General features: G+C 50.4%; 1 protein-coding gene across 1 annotated transcript in view; it reads right to left on the reverse strand.

Annotated features, from left to right (window-relative positions):
- Positions 1-14953: 14953 nt before the first annotated feature.
- FXYD6 (FXYD domain containing ion transport regulator 6) overlaps positions 14954-18389 on the reverse strand; it is a 51808-nt gene continuing 48372 nt past the window's right edge. The window contains exons 11-14 of the mRNA XM_048827162.2: positions 18208-18282; positions 16095-16131; positions 15908-15938; positions 14954-15166 (exon numbers count right to left, since the gene is read on the reverse strand). Of these exons, the coding sequence (XP_048683119.1) occupies positions 15914-15938; positions 16095-16131; positions 18208-18282 (137 nt within the window). The 3' untranslated portion in view covers positions 14954-15166; positions 15908-15913. The remainder of the gene's footprint in view (positions 15167-15907; positions 15939-16094; positions 16132-18207; positions 18283-18389) is intronic.

Below are 18389 nucleotides of genomic sequence, written 5' to 3' on the forward strand. Positions count from 1 at the left end.
CTGCATTTGGGGTGTCAATTTCCTTTACGGTGATACACAGGCTGCTCCTAGGCGGGGTATCTTGTTCCAGTAACAGGCAGGTGTCCAGGACCCAGTTCTGCACTTAGCCATATATATGGCTTTTTAAGCAGGTCTGTGCCAGGGACTTTCCGCTTTGCAGCATGCAAAGAACATCTACAACATCCAGCTCGGCTCCGCGAGGGGTTTGGCCACTGGCGCACGTGCACATACAATACAACTGTGCTTTTCATAGCCTCCCATCCCAAAAGCTGTACAACGACAACAAGTACACAACAGCCGAGAGGAAGAGCATGAAGATACACAGACAAGGGGGAAGAATTTGTAGGGCTTCTTCTGAGATTTGAACTGTGAAGGCAAGTCAAAGAGACAGAGATCTGGAGCCGACTGTCCCAGAGCTCAGCCCCCACCATGCACCTTCTAAAAGCAGGCCACCTATTAAGGTGCCTAAATGAGGGCTAAAGGTGGGATTTTCTAACATGCCTATGATTTAGGAGCACAACTCCCAGGGACTTTCAACAAGATCTGTGCTCCTGAATCACTTAGGCACGTTTGAACCCCCCCGCCCGAGCTCTTTGGAAAAATCTGGTCCCGACTGCAGTTGCTGGCCACAGGCAGAAGACTCGTTCTGACAATGACTGGAGTGCATGGAGGTGCAGCCAGCCGTAGGCTGAATGCAGTAGGGAGAGAGGGTTGGTGAGTTACTCTGCTGTTCCACCAGGGCCAAATTCCATGAGCAAGGCTAGAGCAAATGCAAATGGTGGCATGAGGATCCTTCATTTGTGAAGGAGCTTCCAGTCCCCAAGGGACACATCCACTGCTCAGGCTACGTAGCTAAGACTGGAGACAGGAGATCCAGGTCTCCCAGGTGCAGAATACACACTGCTCACACTCCATCCTTCTCTCCGAGGCACGTCCCTGGGGCTTCAGCATTCTTTGCTGCTCATGGGAACCCCTTGGCTGCAGTAGGGGAAGGCATCCATCTTAGGTGCAATCAGTTATTGTGTAATAACTGCTGTGGGGCATGTGTAATGTGGAACTAAGGACTGAAAGGTTATTTGCTTTGGGCAATGGGACAATTTATTACCTTGCTGTGCTGCTTTAATGGCAGCCCCCTTGTTACTGATTGATGTGGGGGCATTCAGGGAGCCAGACAAAGGGAGAACGAAGCATGCGCCTGGCTCCTCACCAGCCTGGCCTCAGCTCCTCTGCATTGTCAAGTGTTTCTCTTGGGCTGCATTCATCACCGTTTATTGCTCTGCTATTTTAACTAATCAGAAGACATTTTGTGTTGACGTTTCTCTGTGAAACTCCTGGGCCAAGTGCAGCCCCTGTGGAGTCCCTGAGATAGAGTCAATGGAGTTACCCTGCGGATTTGACTGGTCAAGGGAAGCTTAGGCCTTTATGAAAGCAAAGGATGAGGGATAGCATGGCCTAGAGCCAGGCACAGCGCAGGCAGGGCTGGAAAGCGTCCCTCACTGCAGCTCTGCTCATTCTCCTCCAGCCTCACCCTTGGTGCCTGTGGAGGTCTGCAGATCTTCATGCAGCCCAGAACGCACTTTCCTCTTCCAGTCTGAGCCATCACCCTCAAACAGCGACCAGCCGGCATGTCAAGCAGGGAGGTGCTTTGTGCTGTTGTCATGACCTAGAATTTCTTCTGCTGCTTGGGATTTTGGTCGTTTTTGAATAGTTCTACTGTGCCTCTTCAGGGCAAGACCATGTTATATATTAGTTTATGCCCAAAATTTAGGGTTTGTAAAATACATAGATACGTGCATACATATGTACTACAGCTCTGTACGGAGGGGGAGTGGATTTTACACCTATATTAAATATTTTACAAACCTTATGTGCTTACCCTGATATATTACAAAACATAGTAGGTATAGAGAGAAGTTCATAATTTTTTAAAAGTTTCAATTAAATCATTTTAATTTATTATTTTTTTCTGTCTCTCTTGGAGCTAGTGCAGGTTAACCCAGAAAAAGCAAGTGATTAGAAGCAAAAGTCTAGCTATTATTTCTTTGAGTTCTGATTTGCTAAGGTGGTGTTAGTAACACAAGAAAGGTCATTTCTAAAGGCAAGAAGCCAAATCCTGAAGTCTTGTCTCAATTTTCAATAAATCCTGTCAGGCAAAACTCAATGAGAATTTTAGTTCATTGTGGGCTCAAGGATTTGGCTCAGTAATTTTTGCATCCTGAGTCTCTGCCTAGTATTTGATTTCCTTGCTTTCCATCTGCAGAATGAGGATAACCCTGGGTATTTCTTGCACTTCTGTTTCCAATGTCAAGAGTTCCTATAGAAAAGCACCTCAGAGTTTTATAAAAATCACAACTGAGCCCAAGTTAAACCCAAGCCTTTATTCACTCTGATCTCCCCTGGAAAATAATTTGTCCCATGCCCCATGGCTCTGTCCCCAGGTCAGTCAGAGGCAGACAAAGTCAAGCAATGGCAGCAGGAGCTGCATTAGATTCCACAAAAAGCGGAGAGGTGCCTTTAAGATCCTCCCAGAGGAGAAAGATACTCCAGTTGTCCAAGGGGTATTATTTACCCAATCTCCTTTATGTCACAGGGAAGATTTAGATTGAGAAGATTAATGGCTCAGGGGAGTGCGAGAGAAATCCCAAGGGACTGCTTGGTATTGAAAACAAAAAGTTTCCTTTCCCCACAAGGTTAAAATACAACTGAAAATTGACCTGTGTGTGTCATTGGCCCAGTGCTAACCAAGGGGCTTTAGGGGCTTCCACATCTCAAAGGTTTGGCTGTTTATTCAGGATTATATCCCCAACTGCCTCAGCTAAGGGGCAGCAGGATCCTGGGTGCAGCAGAAGGGCCTCCAGGGAACTGATAGCAAGGGAGGGCCCGAGAGCAGGGGTGGGGAGGAGAGTGCCTGGCAAGGATCTCTCCTGCCATTTTACAGGATCTTACACCTCTACCTCACACATCTTTCCTTTCTCCCTCTCACTCTGTCCCTCAGTGTCTTTCACTTCCTTTTTCTCATATTCCCCCTCTAAATCTAAATCCTCCTTTCCTCTGTCTCTCTTATCTCCCTTTCTCTCATTCTCCTCACCCTGCCCCCGGCCCTCTCTCTCTCTCTTTGCTCCTCTCTCTCATGTTCCTGCAGGATCCCTGCAGACATCTGTGCCTTTTCCCCTTGCTATTCCTAGTGCTCCCCTTGTTTCCCTGGGGGAGGTTTCCCCATGCACCGTGCTGGCCAGAGGGCATTAGAAAACCCTCTGGCATTGGCCCATGAGCTGTGGCTCCCATCCAAGTAGGTGGGTCCACTCAAGACGTTTCCCTGATAATTGTGTGATTGACAAAAAGTTAACAGTAAAATGATACAGCAGCCAAAAGTGCAGGCCTGACTCCATCTGTACTGTGAGCTGGTCCCCTGAGCACAGTCCCTCTGCCACAAAGGAAGTTAGAGCAACCTGAGGGTTGCTCTAGGCTCTGTGCACTCTGGCCACACGCTTTCCCCACCTTGCTCCCTAGGTCAGGGGCTGCAGGATGGCTGCCAAAGGTGCCAGCTATACCTACTCTACACCTGCTGGGGGCCAGCCCAGCTGGGGAGATGGGCTCCGTTCTCACTCCCTTTGGCCTGCTGAAGCAGCATGAAGGGGACGGAGCGTGGCCCAGAACTGACCTCTGGTCTGTGGCTTCAGAACTGCTGTCCCGGAGATCTGCAGTCAGAATTGAGCTCCGGAACAAGCTCTGGAGCTGCATGCACCAGAGAGGAACAAGCGGAGCCTGTGGGAGCTGCTGTCATGCCAGGGAGTGGAGAGTTCTTGGCTACGCTCCCCAAGGAGCATGAATAAATAAACGTTGTAGGCTCCCGGTGCTGGAAACCATGGAGTTATCCTTGTCAGTACCTCTGACAGCAGCCATGATCATTTATTTATTTATGGATAATTAGGGCAGCAGCTTCATTATGCTGCACAGAAGCATTTATGTACCAGTGTCAAAGCCAAGGCAGCATGCAGGGGCCTTGAGATCTGCCGTGCTGGGGAGGCTCCAGGAGCACTCAGCCTGGGGCTGCTGCTCGCACTATGGTTGTGTTGTGATCGCTTACCCCAGCCTGGGCAGCGCTAGAGCAGGCAGCTGGGAGGCTGCTTGTGTGGAGAAGGCCTGTAGCGGGCTAGGATCTTGTTAACAGTCTGGAGAAGGATAGCCCAGCCCTAGAGTTCTAACCCCAACAAACCCCCCTCAATCACGCCCATTCTCTGGCCAGTTCTGTAGGGTTTAGAGCAATGTCTATAGGTCCCGGGGAGTGGGGTTAGACCCTATTCAGTTCTACAGGGCTCTCCCAACAGGACACCACTTGGGTTCTAGTCCTGACTTAACCGGGTGACCTTGACCAAGCACCTTCACCTCCCTGTCCCCAGCTGGAGCTAGACGGGCTGCTCCTTGCTCACTGGGAGGCTGGCTTGATTATGGCCTGTAAAGCCCTCTCTCGCTCCTGAGCCGGAAGGTGACACGAGGGGTTGTTCTAATCTCAGCGGCTTGTCGCTCAGACGCTCTGTCACAGGCGGGAGTTGGGGGCAGATGGGTTCTCCTTGGTGGGTAGGGAATCCCCTCCATGTGGGGGGGGGGGGGAAGAAGAAGCGCTGCCTTGGGTGCCAGGACAGAGCAGAAGGTGCTGGCAGCCGGTATGCTCCTGCCCAGGGAGGCCTGCATTCCCTGGCCCCTCGCCTTGGACTTTGCAGCTTAGGGCAGGATTCCCGTGGCCCTGTCTTGAAGGGCTTAGTTAGGCTTCTCCCAGTTTAACTCTAATAATAGCCTGCCTTGGAGTTTAACCTCTGCCCCCAGCCAACTGCTCACCAGTAGATTCCAGCTCACAGCCTTCAGGTGCTGGCAGCTGGGTCTGCCCCCTGCCCTGAACCCAGAAGAGGCCCCCTAAGTGCTCCTGTGCCCCCTTTTCCATGGGGTTGGCTCAGAGGCTGCTGGGCCATTTGCACAAAGTGCAGAATAATGCTATTAATGCCATCTGGTGCCCAGACAGATCTCCTGCTTAGGAAATCCAGACATGGCTTTTTGTGCCTGTTAATCTGTTCACTTCCAGCCACGGGGGACTCAGGGAATGGGCTGTTCCCATCTGTGTGACCCTCTCCACTAACATGCATGAGGGATGAGGAGCTGACAAGGTGCCAATGGAAACAAGGCAGATGCCCTAGTGTGGGCCATGGAGGCTGCTGTGCTGGCCCTTCAGGAACACACGGGGGGGCTTAGGGATGGTGGGAAGATTATGGGAAAAATTGAGCATTTGACCCAAGGTCTGACTGGAGTAACTGCACTGTAATCCCCACCCCATAACCCTCTCCCTGGCGTTCTGTCATCCCAGCACCCGTCTCCTCTCCCCTTCACCCGCCCCCCATGCACACCATGAGCAGAATGGCATGGGAGGTACCTGAATGTGCTGAAATAGCTGGGCCCCCCAGTGAGACAGCCCTGGCATCCGGGTGGGTTTGCAGCCATGCCATGGCCCAGGGTTCATCTCACACCCCTGCTCTTTCCCTTGGGTCCCACACGCAAGTGGTCAGTGAAATGAGACATGAACAAGGGACCAAAACAATCTGCTGTCTGGAAAAGGGCCCTGGGCTAGCATTATCCCCACACAGGGATGCACTATCAGGGTCTGGGGTTAATGGGCCACTTCACCTTGAATGGTCCCTTCAAAGGTGTTTACTTCCGCTAAACATTCAGTGTCACCCTGTATTTAGCTGTGACACTCCGAGTACCTTTTGCAGACCTAAGGGAGAGTTCTCAGGCTGGAAAGCTCATCTCTCCCCCAAAGCTTGTGTCTCCCGCTCCCCCACCCACCCCCAACAGATATTACCTCCTGTACCTGCTCTCTAGGAGCCAGGGTGTTAGTTCAGGCCCCAAATTTAGCTCCTTTGAAATCTCCACCCTCACCCTACTGTACATTTTCTAGCTCAGGCCCTTCTCCAGCCAAATCCTCCTTTGCTTGGCCTCCAGGCCTGGCAGTCTTAGGAGGAATCTCACTGCCCTGAGCTCAGGATGCATTCAGGGGACACGTCATAAATATAAAGGGAAGGGTAAACACCTTTAAATCCCTCCTGGCCAGAGGAAAAACCCTCTCACCTGAAAGGGTTAAGAAGTTAGGATAACCTCGCTGGCATCTGACCACAATGACCAATGAGGAGACAAGATACTTTCAAAGCTGGAGGAGGGAGAGAAACAAAGGTTCGCTCTGTCTGTGTGATGCTTTTGCTGGGGGCAGAACAGGAATGGAGTCTTAGAACTTAGTAAGTAATCTAGTTAGATATGCGTTAGATTCTGTTTTGTTTAAATGGCTGATAAAATAAGCTGTGCTGAACGGAATGTATATTCCTGTTTTTTGTGTCTTTTTGTAACTTAAGGTTTTGCCTCGAGGGATTCTCTGTTTTGAATCTGATCACCCTGTAAGGTATTTACGATCCTGATTTTACAGAGGTGATTCTTTTACTTTTTCTTCCATTAAAATTCTTCTTTTAAGAACCTGATTGCTTTTTCATTGTTCTTAAGATCCAAGGGTTTGGGTCGGTGTTCACCTATGCAAATTGGTGAGGATTTTTATCAAGCCTTCCCCAGGAAAGGAGATGTAGGGTTTGGGGAGGATTTTGGGGGGAAAGACATCTCCAAGCGGGCTCTTTCCCGGTTCTGTATTTGTTAGACGCTTGGTGGTGGCAGCAATAAAGTCCAAGGGCAAAAGGTAAAATAGTTTGTACCTTGGGGAAGTTTTAACCTAAGCTGGTAAAAATAAGCTTAGGGAGTTTTCATGCAGGTCCCCACATCTGTATCTTAGAGTTCAGAGTGGGGAAGGAACCTTGACAGGACATAACATTTCTTCTCCTGCGTATCTGGAGTGCGCGGGCTTCTCCCCCTTAGCTGGAGTGGTTTGAGCTGGACTGGAGCTCTCAACACCCTACAGCACCCCCCATGAGTGACTGAGCCAGTCTGACTTAAGAGTCACATTCCAGGGGATTTTAAAATGAGCAAGATTTAAAGGGGCTCTACCACCACATGCCAAACACCCCTGGGAGCATCCCATGGGCCTTCACCTCTGTCTGATGGCATGGTCCCCAGCCATGGCCAATAGACAGGGCCTCAGCTTAGCATGGCAGCAGTGACGGGCTGCTGGAGAATTGGCATACTGGATGGCAGTGATCCCAGTAGCCCTGTCTATTCTGTATAGATTGTATTAGCCAATATGCTTAATTATTTACTCAGGTGCTCCCAAGGTGGCATGTCACAACCTTGTCGAGATCTCTTAATTAGCAGATCATGGACTCAGTTCTCCTGTGATGCTATGATTTAACTAGGCCATTGGGTGGATGGCACATGCCAAAAATCCATGTGGAAAAACAGCACCTGCCTGAGGAGTGGGATGTGTTACAGCTGAAACCTCTCCGATGTTCCTGTCTTAAGAAGACATCGCCCAAGGGGTTAAAGCCCATGTCAAACCATCCCTGAAAAGGTTGTTACACAGAGCAGGGAGAAAGTTTGCTCTTGTTCATCTCAGAGGATAGGACAAGAGGAAATGAGCTTAAATTGCAGCAAGGGCTGTTTAGGTTGGACACTAGGAAAAACTTCTTGTCAGGGTGGTGAAGCATGGGAACAAACTACCCAGGGAGGTTGTGGAATCTGTCATGGGAGGTTTTTCAGAGCAGGTTAGACAAACCTGTCAGGGCTGGTCTAGATAATACTGAGTTAGATGAGGTCTCATGGTCCCTTCCAGTTCGACACTTCTGGGACTGTATGAAAGGCTGAACTTTTAATACAAAGCTGGTGTTGCTTAGACCAGAGATAAAAATGGTACTTCAGCTTCACCCTATCACTTCTTTCAGACTCTCTCAAGTCTCTGCACTGGAGAAATGAATTTGGGTTTTTGCAAACAGGAGAGTGACAGGCTGCATTTGTGTAGCCAAAATTAACACCGTGCACCTCCCTCAAGGCCTTACAGAAAGTGACTCTCCCCCCCGCCCACCCCTGCTTTCCTCCAGCTAGAGCATGAACATTTAAGGGAGGCAGCATGAATGGAGAGGATTTCAGAAAGGACAGCGACCTGGTGGGCTGCTGAATAGGACCCCACAGCCTGCAATCCTGTTTAGAGTGGGGAAAGAGGAATAGCTGCAATCCTGCTGCAGGGCCAAGCACAGGGGTACTTCAGAAAGCAGCAGTCCTCTTGTACCCAACCTGTGGGATGTCAGTGGAAAAGCAAGGTGTGTGGGGGGGGGGGGGGGTGGCGGAGTAGATGGATGGGAAAACAGGAGCTCCTGTTACTGTGTGGGGAAGAATTCCCTGCTGCAACTCATTGAGCACTAGTTTATACTCTGGTAATCTGAAGCGATGAAGCAAATACCTAGCCACTGAAATAACTAAAACGCTCAGATGGGGAGAGATTTAAAATATAAATGGGTGACAGGCACCACTAACAGGACCTAACAGGGCCTTACAAACTGTACTAGCCTATGCACTGCACAGTAGCACATAGAATCATAGAATATCAGGGTTGGAAGGGGCCTCAGGAGGTCATCTAGTCCAACCCCCTGCGCAAAGCAGGGCCAATCCCCAATTTTTTCCCCAGATCCCTAAATGGCCCCCTCAAGGATTGAACTCACAACCCTGGGTTTAGCAGGCCAATGCTCAAACCACTGAGCTATCCCTTGTTTGTATAAATTGTAACACTGCCAAAAATATACATCAATGGCTAAAAGGCCATTGAAAATATTACAGCATATCAGTTCTTTAAAGCTACTCCGTGATAGTGAGTTACAGCACAGTCATGTCTGCCTGGCCCTCAGTGAAATTACAGTGAGGCACTTTATTCCCATCCTCCCGGAATGCTGATTGCTGTTGGTGCAATGTGCATTTGTACAGAGTCTCTCTTAAAGCTTCTGTGTCTGTGCTTATTAATAAGCCCCTTAGATTATAAACCTGAAAAGATTTTAAACATCTACATTTTCTTTTCACCGTGAACCCTTTTTCAGTCTCACTATCTGAGCTGAATCTATTGCAAAAATTAACCAAGTCAGTTTCACTTTTGCTGACAGTCAGCTTTCATTGTAGGGCTCTCCTGTTTTAGCAACATGCTGCAATGTTTGAGTTTCAAACCTTCCAGAGGAAATGTTTGAATCTAAACAAAAGCCATCTTTCAAGGGGATTTAAAACAGAAAGCATAACAATATTTCTAGTGATCTTGAGTTCTGTAATATTTATACCATATTGCTGTGAAACTCTGGAACATGAACTTGACAGTGCTCCTGAGAGAGAAACAGTTTTAACATGCAACTCAACTTGCATAATAATAATGCTACAGCCAGAACCTATACATGCAAACAGAGTTGGACACGAGATGGCAGTAACAGCACATCTGTGTTTATCCAGGCCCTTATCCCATGCCTAGCTGTGTTGCTGGGGAGCCTTCCAGATGGGCTGAAGTGGGATAAGAAAGATGAACCAGCCATAGGTTCACGTAGGGATGAGCTGACCAAGGGATGGACCCAGAATCACTCCTTGGGTTTCACACTCCACGCCAGGGTCTTATCCCTCCATCGCCATCCTGCTGTTCCTTCCAGCAGTGAGGCATGCGTTCCTGCTGCAGCATACCTGCATCCTTGGCCTTACCCTGAGCTGTGGCTGTGTCCCATAATTACTCCAGGCATTTTTCTGTGACGCCCCTTGGGAGTGCAAGGCCCCATACAGACTAGCTACCCCCCAGAGGATCTCAAGTGCCTCTACATTAATTGCTGGTTTGCTTTCTTCCTGCCAGGGGTTTTAATTAGGGCTGTCGATTAATCGCAGTTAACTCACGCGATTAACTCAAAAAAATTAATAGTGATTAATCACACTAACAATAGAATACCAATTGAAATAAATATTTTGGATGTTCCTACATTTTCAAATATATCAAATTACAACACAGAATACAAAGTGTACAGTACTCACTTTATATTTATTTTTGATGACATATTTGCACCATAAAAATAGTATAAGATGAACTGAAAAACAAGTACTGTAGGGCAATCTCCATCATGAAAGTGCAACTTATTGTAGTTTTTTGTGCTACATAACTGCACTCAAAAACAAAACAATGTAAAACTTTAGCACTTACAAGTCCACTCAGACCTACTTCTTGTTCAGCCAATCGCTAAAAGAAACAAGTTGGTTTACATTTATGGGAGACAATGCTGCCCGCCTTCTTAATTACCGTGTCACCTGAAAGTGAGACCAGGCGTTCGCTTGGCACTGTTCTAGCTGGTGTCACAAGATATTTACGTGTCAGATGCGCTAAAGATTCATATGCTTCTTCATGCATCGGCCACCATTCCAGAGGACCTACTTCCATGCTGCTGATGCTTGTTAAAAAAAATAATGCGTTAATTACATTTGAGACTGAACTCCTTGGGGGAGAACTGTTTGTCTCCTACTCTGTTTTACCTGCATTTCAGCAATATATTTCATGTTATAGCAGTCTTGGATGATGACCCAGCACATGTTGTTCATTTTAAGAACATTTGCACTGCAAATTTGACAAAAATGTAAAGATGATACCAATGTGAAATTTCTAAAGATAGCTACAGCACTCGACCTAAGATTTAAGAATCTGAAGTGCCTTCCAAAATCTGAGAGGGATGAGGGGTGGAGCATGCTTTCAGACGTCATAAAAGAGCAACACTTTGATGCGGAAACTATAGAACTCGAACCAGCAAAAAAGAAAATCAACCTTCTGCTGGTGGCATCTGACTCAGATGATGCAGATGCACATGCGTCGGTCCGCACTGCTTTGGATCATTATTGAGCGAAGCCCATCATCGGCATGGACGTATGGTGACTGAAGCATCAAGAGACATGAATCTTTAGTGCATCTGGCACGTAAATATCTTGCAACACCATCTACAACAATGCCATGCAAATGCCTGTTCTCACTTTCAGGTGACACTGTAAACAAGTAGTAGTCAGCATTATCTTCCACAAATGTAAATAAACTTGTTTGTCTGAGTGACTGGCTGAACAAGTAGCAGGATTGATTGGACTTTTAGAATTATGTACAAAAATAATCTGCGTTCAAAAACAACAATGTAAAACTTTAGAGTTTGTACATTTGTACATTCGTACATTCAATTTTCATGATAAAGAGATTGCACTACAGTACTTATATTAGGTGAATTGAAAAATACTCTCTCTTTTGTTTTACAGTGCAAATATTTGTAATAAAAATATGAAGTGAGCACTGTACACTTTGTATTCTGTGTTGTAATTTCAATTACAATATTTGAAAATGTAGAAAACATCCAAATATGTAAATAAATGGCACACGATCAAAAGATTAATTTTTCATCTCCCCAGCCCTAGTTTTAATGCCTCCAAACAGAATAAAATAAATGAGCTCATTAATTACTAACCAATTCTCAGCACAAGGCTTAGGAAACAGTGCACTGTTCACGTCCTGCACCTGGTGGTCAGGGGCACAAAGAGACCACCCCAGCTCTACTGGGGGCAACCGCTCAGTATCTAGACGGCTGTGTTTCCAGAGACGTGCAAGTGTGGGGATTCCCAGGTAACCCAGAGCTTGGATTACACCAGCTGGACAGTAGATGTTGTCCCTGTTGGTCCAGCCAAGCCCACACAATGTATGTGCCACTTTTACATGCCACTAAATATCAGATTGCACAGGCTATGGGAACTCCTCTCCAGACTCCCTCCAAAAGGATCAATGACTCTCCAGCCAGGTAGGGTGCTTTCCCTGCAAGCTGCATAGCCCTTGCTAAATATACCCCAGCTCACCATGTCCCTAGGAGCCCAGCTCCAGCAGCCTCATGGGACTTTCTTCTTCTCCCATAGGAATATCCCACTGAGCCACACATTCCAGGGAAGAGAACAAAGTGCTCATCCCCAAGATATCACAGGGATTGTAAGCATGTGGGCGTGCATGGCCATCCCCCCTGTCAATCTCCTAGGGCAGCCACACCTCTCCACTATCACACTTAAACAAGGGGGAATTTAGCTATCTCTAGGACTCAACCCCTCAGCCCAGGCAGGACACCAGATAGTCTGCAGATCTTAGCTCAGCAGACAGGAGACCAACACAGGCCTCCCAGCCTAAGGTGGGGAGGCTACCACCCCAGGTGGCAGGAGGACCCAGGCCCACCCAACTCCCTGGGTCCCACTCCAGGCAGTGGCAAAGTGTCCCACCACTGGGTCAGCAGGGATCTACCCACAACACACTGACCTGTCTTTAGGCAGCAACACAGCCTGACTACCATCAGCTGTCCCTGAGCTACTTCCTCCCCTCCCCTCCAGCTGTACCTGAGTCCTAGGGTCATCCTCCACCTCCCCAGGATACACAGCCAGGGGCAATCCCAGCTCAGCATCAGCCAGGTCTAGCAGCTCTGGAGAATCCTCAGGGCAGTAGAAGTCCTCTGCAGGCACCTACACCAGCAGCAGGGAAAACACAGCCATCTCCCTTGACAGCTCCAGCCCAACTGGGGCGCAGGGCCTGCCTTTTATACTTCCCATCCCTGCCCCGCCCCTCTGCTCCATGGGTGTGGCCTTCCTGGTTCCACCCACCAGGGGGCATCTGGCGGGCCCTCGCTGTCAATCTCCAAGGGCAGCCATGCCTCTTTGCTACAGGGGCCAGGGCAGGCATCCCTCCCCACTCCTGCCTGGCTTCTGGAGGCCGCTTGATTTGCTGCCCTGAACCTAGCTGTGCAGACCCTGTCTTTGCCTGGTCTGGTTTCCCTCCCCATGACCAAGTGGAGGCATTGTGTTCAAAGACACTGCGCCAGAATGGTGAGGGCAGGAGGGCGCAGCAGAGAATGCACCTGCAGTGTGAGAGTCAGGGGAGCCCAGAGAGAGAGGGACCAACATGGGGTTTTAGATTATTCACCCCTTTCTTAAAAATGGGACATTTCCCATCTGCATCAGAAGGGCAGATCAGTTGGCTTCAAAAGGGGGGATGGATGCAAAAATCCAGGGTGTGTTTATGCACAGGACAGGGGCACCATTCATTCCCTCTAAGAAGCCTGTGATTCCCCCGCAGAAATAAAAATAGACAGGACCAGCATAGGGGTGGGTGACCACCCCGGGTGGAAACATCAGTGCTTAATTTGTGCCGGGGATTGCTGGGGCTGAGGCATGACACCTCTCGGCTCGGCAGTCCATAGCCCTGGCACCTGTGGGCTCCCAGCCAGCAGCCGCTGCTCTCCAGCTGGCAGAGGCAAGAGGCAAGGAGAGGGGCGGGAGAGGGGTGCAAGGTCACAGAAGGCAGCTTGGTGCAATGGGGCAGGGGAGGTAGCAGGCCTGGGGGTGGGGAGCCCAGGGAGGCAGCAGCAGACAGCGGCAGTGGGGGGATGGACGTGGGGGCCAGGGTGATGGATGGGGAGGCAGCGGGGGCCAGGGGCACGATTATCCTTTAGGCCAGCCCTGAATATCCCTCTCTGCCTGATGAAGAGAAGGGATGTGAGGAGGAATCTCCTACTGCCCGGGCGATGGGCCACAGAAATTGGGGGCAAGGGGCTCCCTCACGCTTGCCTGGTGAAGTTGTTCTACTTGGCTTAACTATTCTTTGAGCCAATGGCAAAACAAGCCTCTGGCAGCAGGCTGGTGGTTAGGCTGCAGGCCTGGAGCGTGGGAGACGATAGTTCAGATCTCCCCCTTGGGCTGCTGTAAAGGAGTTTGAAGTGAGAGCTCCTGGGCGTTGTGCTCAGGGTGTTGCCTCTTGAAGCTGTTCCAATTGAATTAACTATTCTTTGGGCTGGGCCAGCGCCAGGACTCCCTCTGCAGACCCAGGGTTAGGCTATGGCAGGTTCAAATCCCCTGCTGAGAAGCAGTTTGAAGAGGGCTCTCCTGCAGCCTGGGTGTGCGCTTTGAGGGATAGTGCTGAGTGAGGGGTTCCCTCACTCTCGCCTTCTGAAGTTTCACTTGATTTAAGTGTCCTTCAGGCCACGCCAAAAGCCAGAGTCACTCTATAGTCTGGTGGTTAGGGTGCTTGCTTGGGCTGTAGGAGAGGCTGGCTCAACTTCCTGCTGCCTGGTCAGCAGGGGTTTCTACAGGGATTTTCTGCCTTCCTACTGATTGCCCTTTGGGGTGTGACATCCTTTCCCCCTCCCTTTCTCAGGAGGCCATTGTCCTCTGGGGACAGGGAGGGGATTTGGACAGGGCTTGCCCACCTCTGACTCTCCCTGGGAGGTGGGAGTCCCCAGTTCACACCCCTCAGCAGAGAAGGGGAGTGACCTGGGGTCCACACAGCCTGAGTGTGTATCCTAGCCACTGGGGACAAAAGAGTGATTTGGGTCTTTTGTATGGCCCCCAATTACTCATTAATTAAACCAGCATGAGTTCCTCTGTATAGTCCACAGCTGATTTATAAGGGCCTGCACCGCAGGCACCAAATCCCCTTTACTGAGGCAGAGGCGGGATTTGAACCAGAGTCACTCACATCCCAGAGAAGTGCTCTAACCCCCAAACCCGAGAGGCAAGTTTTAGCCCAGTTATTATGTAGTTAGAGTGGACCAGCACCAATAGAAAAGACTGAGGGAGCCCCAGGTCAGAATATGTCCCAGTCCAGCACTTAGACCCTTCACTTGCGAGGTTAGAGAGCAATGGTCAAATCCCATCTCAACCAGCAGCTCACTGATCTGGGGGGAGGTACCCAAACCACTGGGCGACTGGGACTGCCCCAATTATCATTTAATGAAGGTGGACCAGCTTCAACAGGAAAGTCTGAGGGAGTGCCCAGCTCAGAATACCTCCCCCTCTGGCACTTAGGCCATTCACTTAAAAGGTTAAAGTTCAAACCCCTTTTGCTTATGGGGATGGAGGGGGAGGAATTTTACCTGCTGGGTTTGTGTTCAGAATTGTCTGATGTTTCTGGACAGAAAAAGAAACTGATACAGGGCAGAGAAACCGGCTGACTCAAACCCACCTTGGTACAAGCTTTAACCCTCTCTCAGCAGGAGCTTTATTGAGGCAAAGAAGTACTGAACCGATTTTACAAAGGAAAGCCATGAAAAGGATTTGTATAGAGGTGCAGGGCTGAGAGGGTTAATGTCTCCGGTGCAAGGGGCTTGGCTCCTGGAGAGAATTCCCTCGACTCCGACTCCGACAGAGCACTGGGCAGGAAGCCTCTTTCCAGACAGTCCAGGCAGCTCTGGAATTGGAAAGAAAAAATACAACGGGTTAAATCAGCCGGGAAGTAGAGACCTGCAGACCAGTTCTCAGCTCAGTGCTGCGCCCTCTGCTGGTGCACACAGCACTCCTCTTGCACAAACACACCCTGCAGACACACACCCCACAGTGGGGATAGGCCACACCTACCGGGCAATCCCATTCTCAGCCCCTTGAGCCATCTGATTGGCTGAGAAATTTTCGTCCCAGCGTGCCGCTGCACTGTGTGGATGTCAATGCTGTTTCCTCACATTGGATCAGACCCAAAAGGTTTGTGCCACCTGGATCCTTTCCCCCGCACCCCACCCCACGTCCTGGCCTCTCACAAACTGCTCTACAGACACAGCCCGCACAGTGTGTAGAGCCCAGCCCCAGCCCTTCCCTCGGGTCTGGCTTTACCTAAGCAATAAATACATGCATAAAGCTCAGACTCAGACATTCTCCACAGGCTGGGAAGCTCCTAGGACTCCTCTCTCTAGGATGCTCAGTCCACACCCTAGATCCTCTGCCTCCCAGAGAATTCCTCCCATCTCCCTTATGTCCTGGTGGGGTACTGAGCCTCCTGCCCCAGGGAGTCAGCAGAGCCCACTGAACCCTTTCCTAGCAGGATGGACACGTGTTAACGGTGCGGTGCATCTGGCATCACCACCAGCCTGATACACCACACAGCCCACCTATCCACGCTGCCTCCCACTCCCCACTGCTCTCCCTCTGTTCCACGTACCTGCAGCTACAGCTCATCATCGTCACCTTGTCTAAGGAAACAGAAGGAAAAGAGAGAGAAAGTAGCATCAGCCTGAACCAAAGCAGCCAAGGGGAAAGTGAATGTCCCCGGCCCTTGAACATCTACAGACTCTCACTAAAGAGAAGACGTGGGCTGACTGACTTGGACAATTTAAAATGACACCAACCTCCTTCTTTTCTTTGCTCCGCAGCGGAATCGCCGACCTGGAAACAAGAGATAGAGTCTGAGGCCTCCTACGCTTTGGCTGATGCTGCCCCTCCCCAACCCAGTGCTCCCTGGCCCCATCTCGGTGCTCCCTGGCCAACACACCCCCTCATTGCTCTCAGTCTCCCACCCCACCTTCTGCTGCTCCTGCCTCTTTGATGCAATAATCCTGCTGCCCCTGTGGGACAATGAGCCCCTCCCCTGCAGCCTCTGCCTTCTCAGCTCCGCGTGGCCTCTGCAGCCATCGTGTAGGGACCAAGGCCACTGTGGTGGGAACTCTAGGCACAGCCCTGGTTCAACAAGCACCAGAGTCTGGCTTGGGATCCCCAAAGCTGTGGGGCTGGCCGCCCCAGGGCAGTGGGGATGGGGGCAGGGTCAGATCCGTGCCCGTCTCTGGACTGACCCCCAGCTTTGTTTTTTGAGCCACCGGGTCTTGGTTTAGTCCCGTAGTTATTTTCCTCCTTGTTTGACTCCAATGTTGGGCAGCCGCCTGCCCCTGCCCAGCCGGGAGGGAGGTGCACTCTGGGAACGTGCTCTGGGCTCTCCCCCACCGGCCTGTGCGTGCCAATGGGACACGTCAGCCTCCTTGAGCTCTCTGAACAAACGCCCTGTTCAGCCAAACGCTCCCACAAGGCCCAGCCAGGCTCGGACACCAGCTGGGAGAGCCTGGGCTGGGAGCTGCCCTGAGCACAGCAATGAAGAGCAGCCGAGCGTCTGGCACCCACATGGAATACGCTGTTATTCCCATCTGCAGAGTGTGCAGCATTTGGGGTTAGTGGGTGAGACTCATAGCGTGGGTTATTAAAGAGCCCATGGCACTTTGCACAGAGGCCGGGATGCTGACCCAGTCTTTCTGGCCAACTCCACCCCAGGTCGTTCCATTCTGCATCTCTTGCTAAACTGCTGCTGCAGTTTCAAGTGCATACAGTTTTCTCCTTCCCTTTCTTCCCTATAGCGCTGTGCACTGTTACTGTGTTTCATCCCAGAGCTGGCTGCCTGTCAGCCGTGGGCAAAGTGTCCCCTGGGTATATGTGGCTAGGTTTGCAAAACAGCCCAGCATGCTGGGTCACCAGTGAGTCTGCAGGAGCGGAGCATTTTGGAAAACCTGATTTCTGCCTCTAGAAATGTCAGATATTGTTGCTTCCAATTTTAATTGGTGACCTTTTCACCCTGAGCCTTAAAGCTGGCAGGAAAATGCAAAATTGCTTCTGCAAATATTTGCATAATCTCCTCCCCACCCCACCCCCATTTTCTGTCGGACTCTTGCCTTGATGGAAATTTTCCTACCAGCTTCTACTAAAGATTAACTCGCACCCAAATCTGCATCTAAGTTCTGAACCAGGTACCCAGCCTCTGGCCCCCACCTCAGAGGGGCCTCCTGCAGGGAGAACAAAGAAGAGGGGAGATATGAGAGATAGAAGCCATTGTTCTCACTGATGTCCAAGCCCAGGGCGCAGGGAGGGCAGGGGAGGCCAGGTTAAACATTTCAGGGAAAAAGAAAAGGAGTACTTGTGGCACCTTAGAGACTAACCAATTTATTTGAGCATGAGCTTTCGTGAGCTACAGCTCATTTCGTCGGATGCATACTGTATGCAGCATGAAGTGCTCACGAAAGCTCATGCTCAAATAAATTGGTTAGTCTCTAAGGTGCCACAAGTACTCCTTTTCTTTTTGCGAATACAGACTAACACGGCTGTTACTCTGAAACCTGTCATTTCAGGGAAAGTTAAGTTCTAAGCGTAGCTGACAAATGGAACTGCCCTTGCTGGGGTCCTTCAGGCCCTAGGCCTCTAGCCCCCTCAGCCATGCGATGGTTTAAGGATAATGGACCTCATCCTGCCACAAAGCAGGGGCATGTTAGCAGGCCCTTCCGACCCCGCCGTCTGTGACGCACACTGAGGCAGGGCTCTGCTTGCCTGTATCTGTGCACACAGCACGGACACACCCTCCCCTCCCTTCCCCTGAACGAGGCAGCCATGTGCAGCATAGCTGGGGGGCAGAGAAGAGCCCCCACGTGACCCCGGCCTTTGGGCTTGCGGGAGACCAGTCTGCAGCCCCCCAGTAGTGACACTTACTGAGGATGATGAGGAGTCCGACCACAAAAGCCACCACGGCGAAGATCAGCCCCCCATTCCGAATGGTCTCGTAATCTCGGAACGAGAGAGAGACACCTGTTAGCCTGGCGGAGCAAAGGGAGCCGGGCCGGGGTGGGGAGAGTCGCATCTCACCGAGCTCTGAAGCTCTTGGGTGAGCAAGA

The sequence above is a fragment of the Caretta caretta genome, chromosome 22 (assembly GCF_965140235.1).
Source record: "Caretta caretta isolate rCarCar2 chromosome 22, rCarCar1.hap1, whole genome shotgun sequence".
NCBI lineage: Eukaryota > Metazoa > Chordata > Testudines > Cheloniidae > Caretta > Caretta caretta.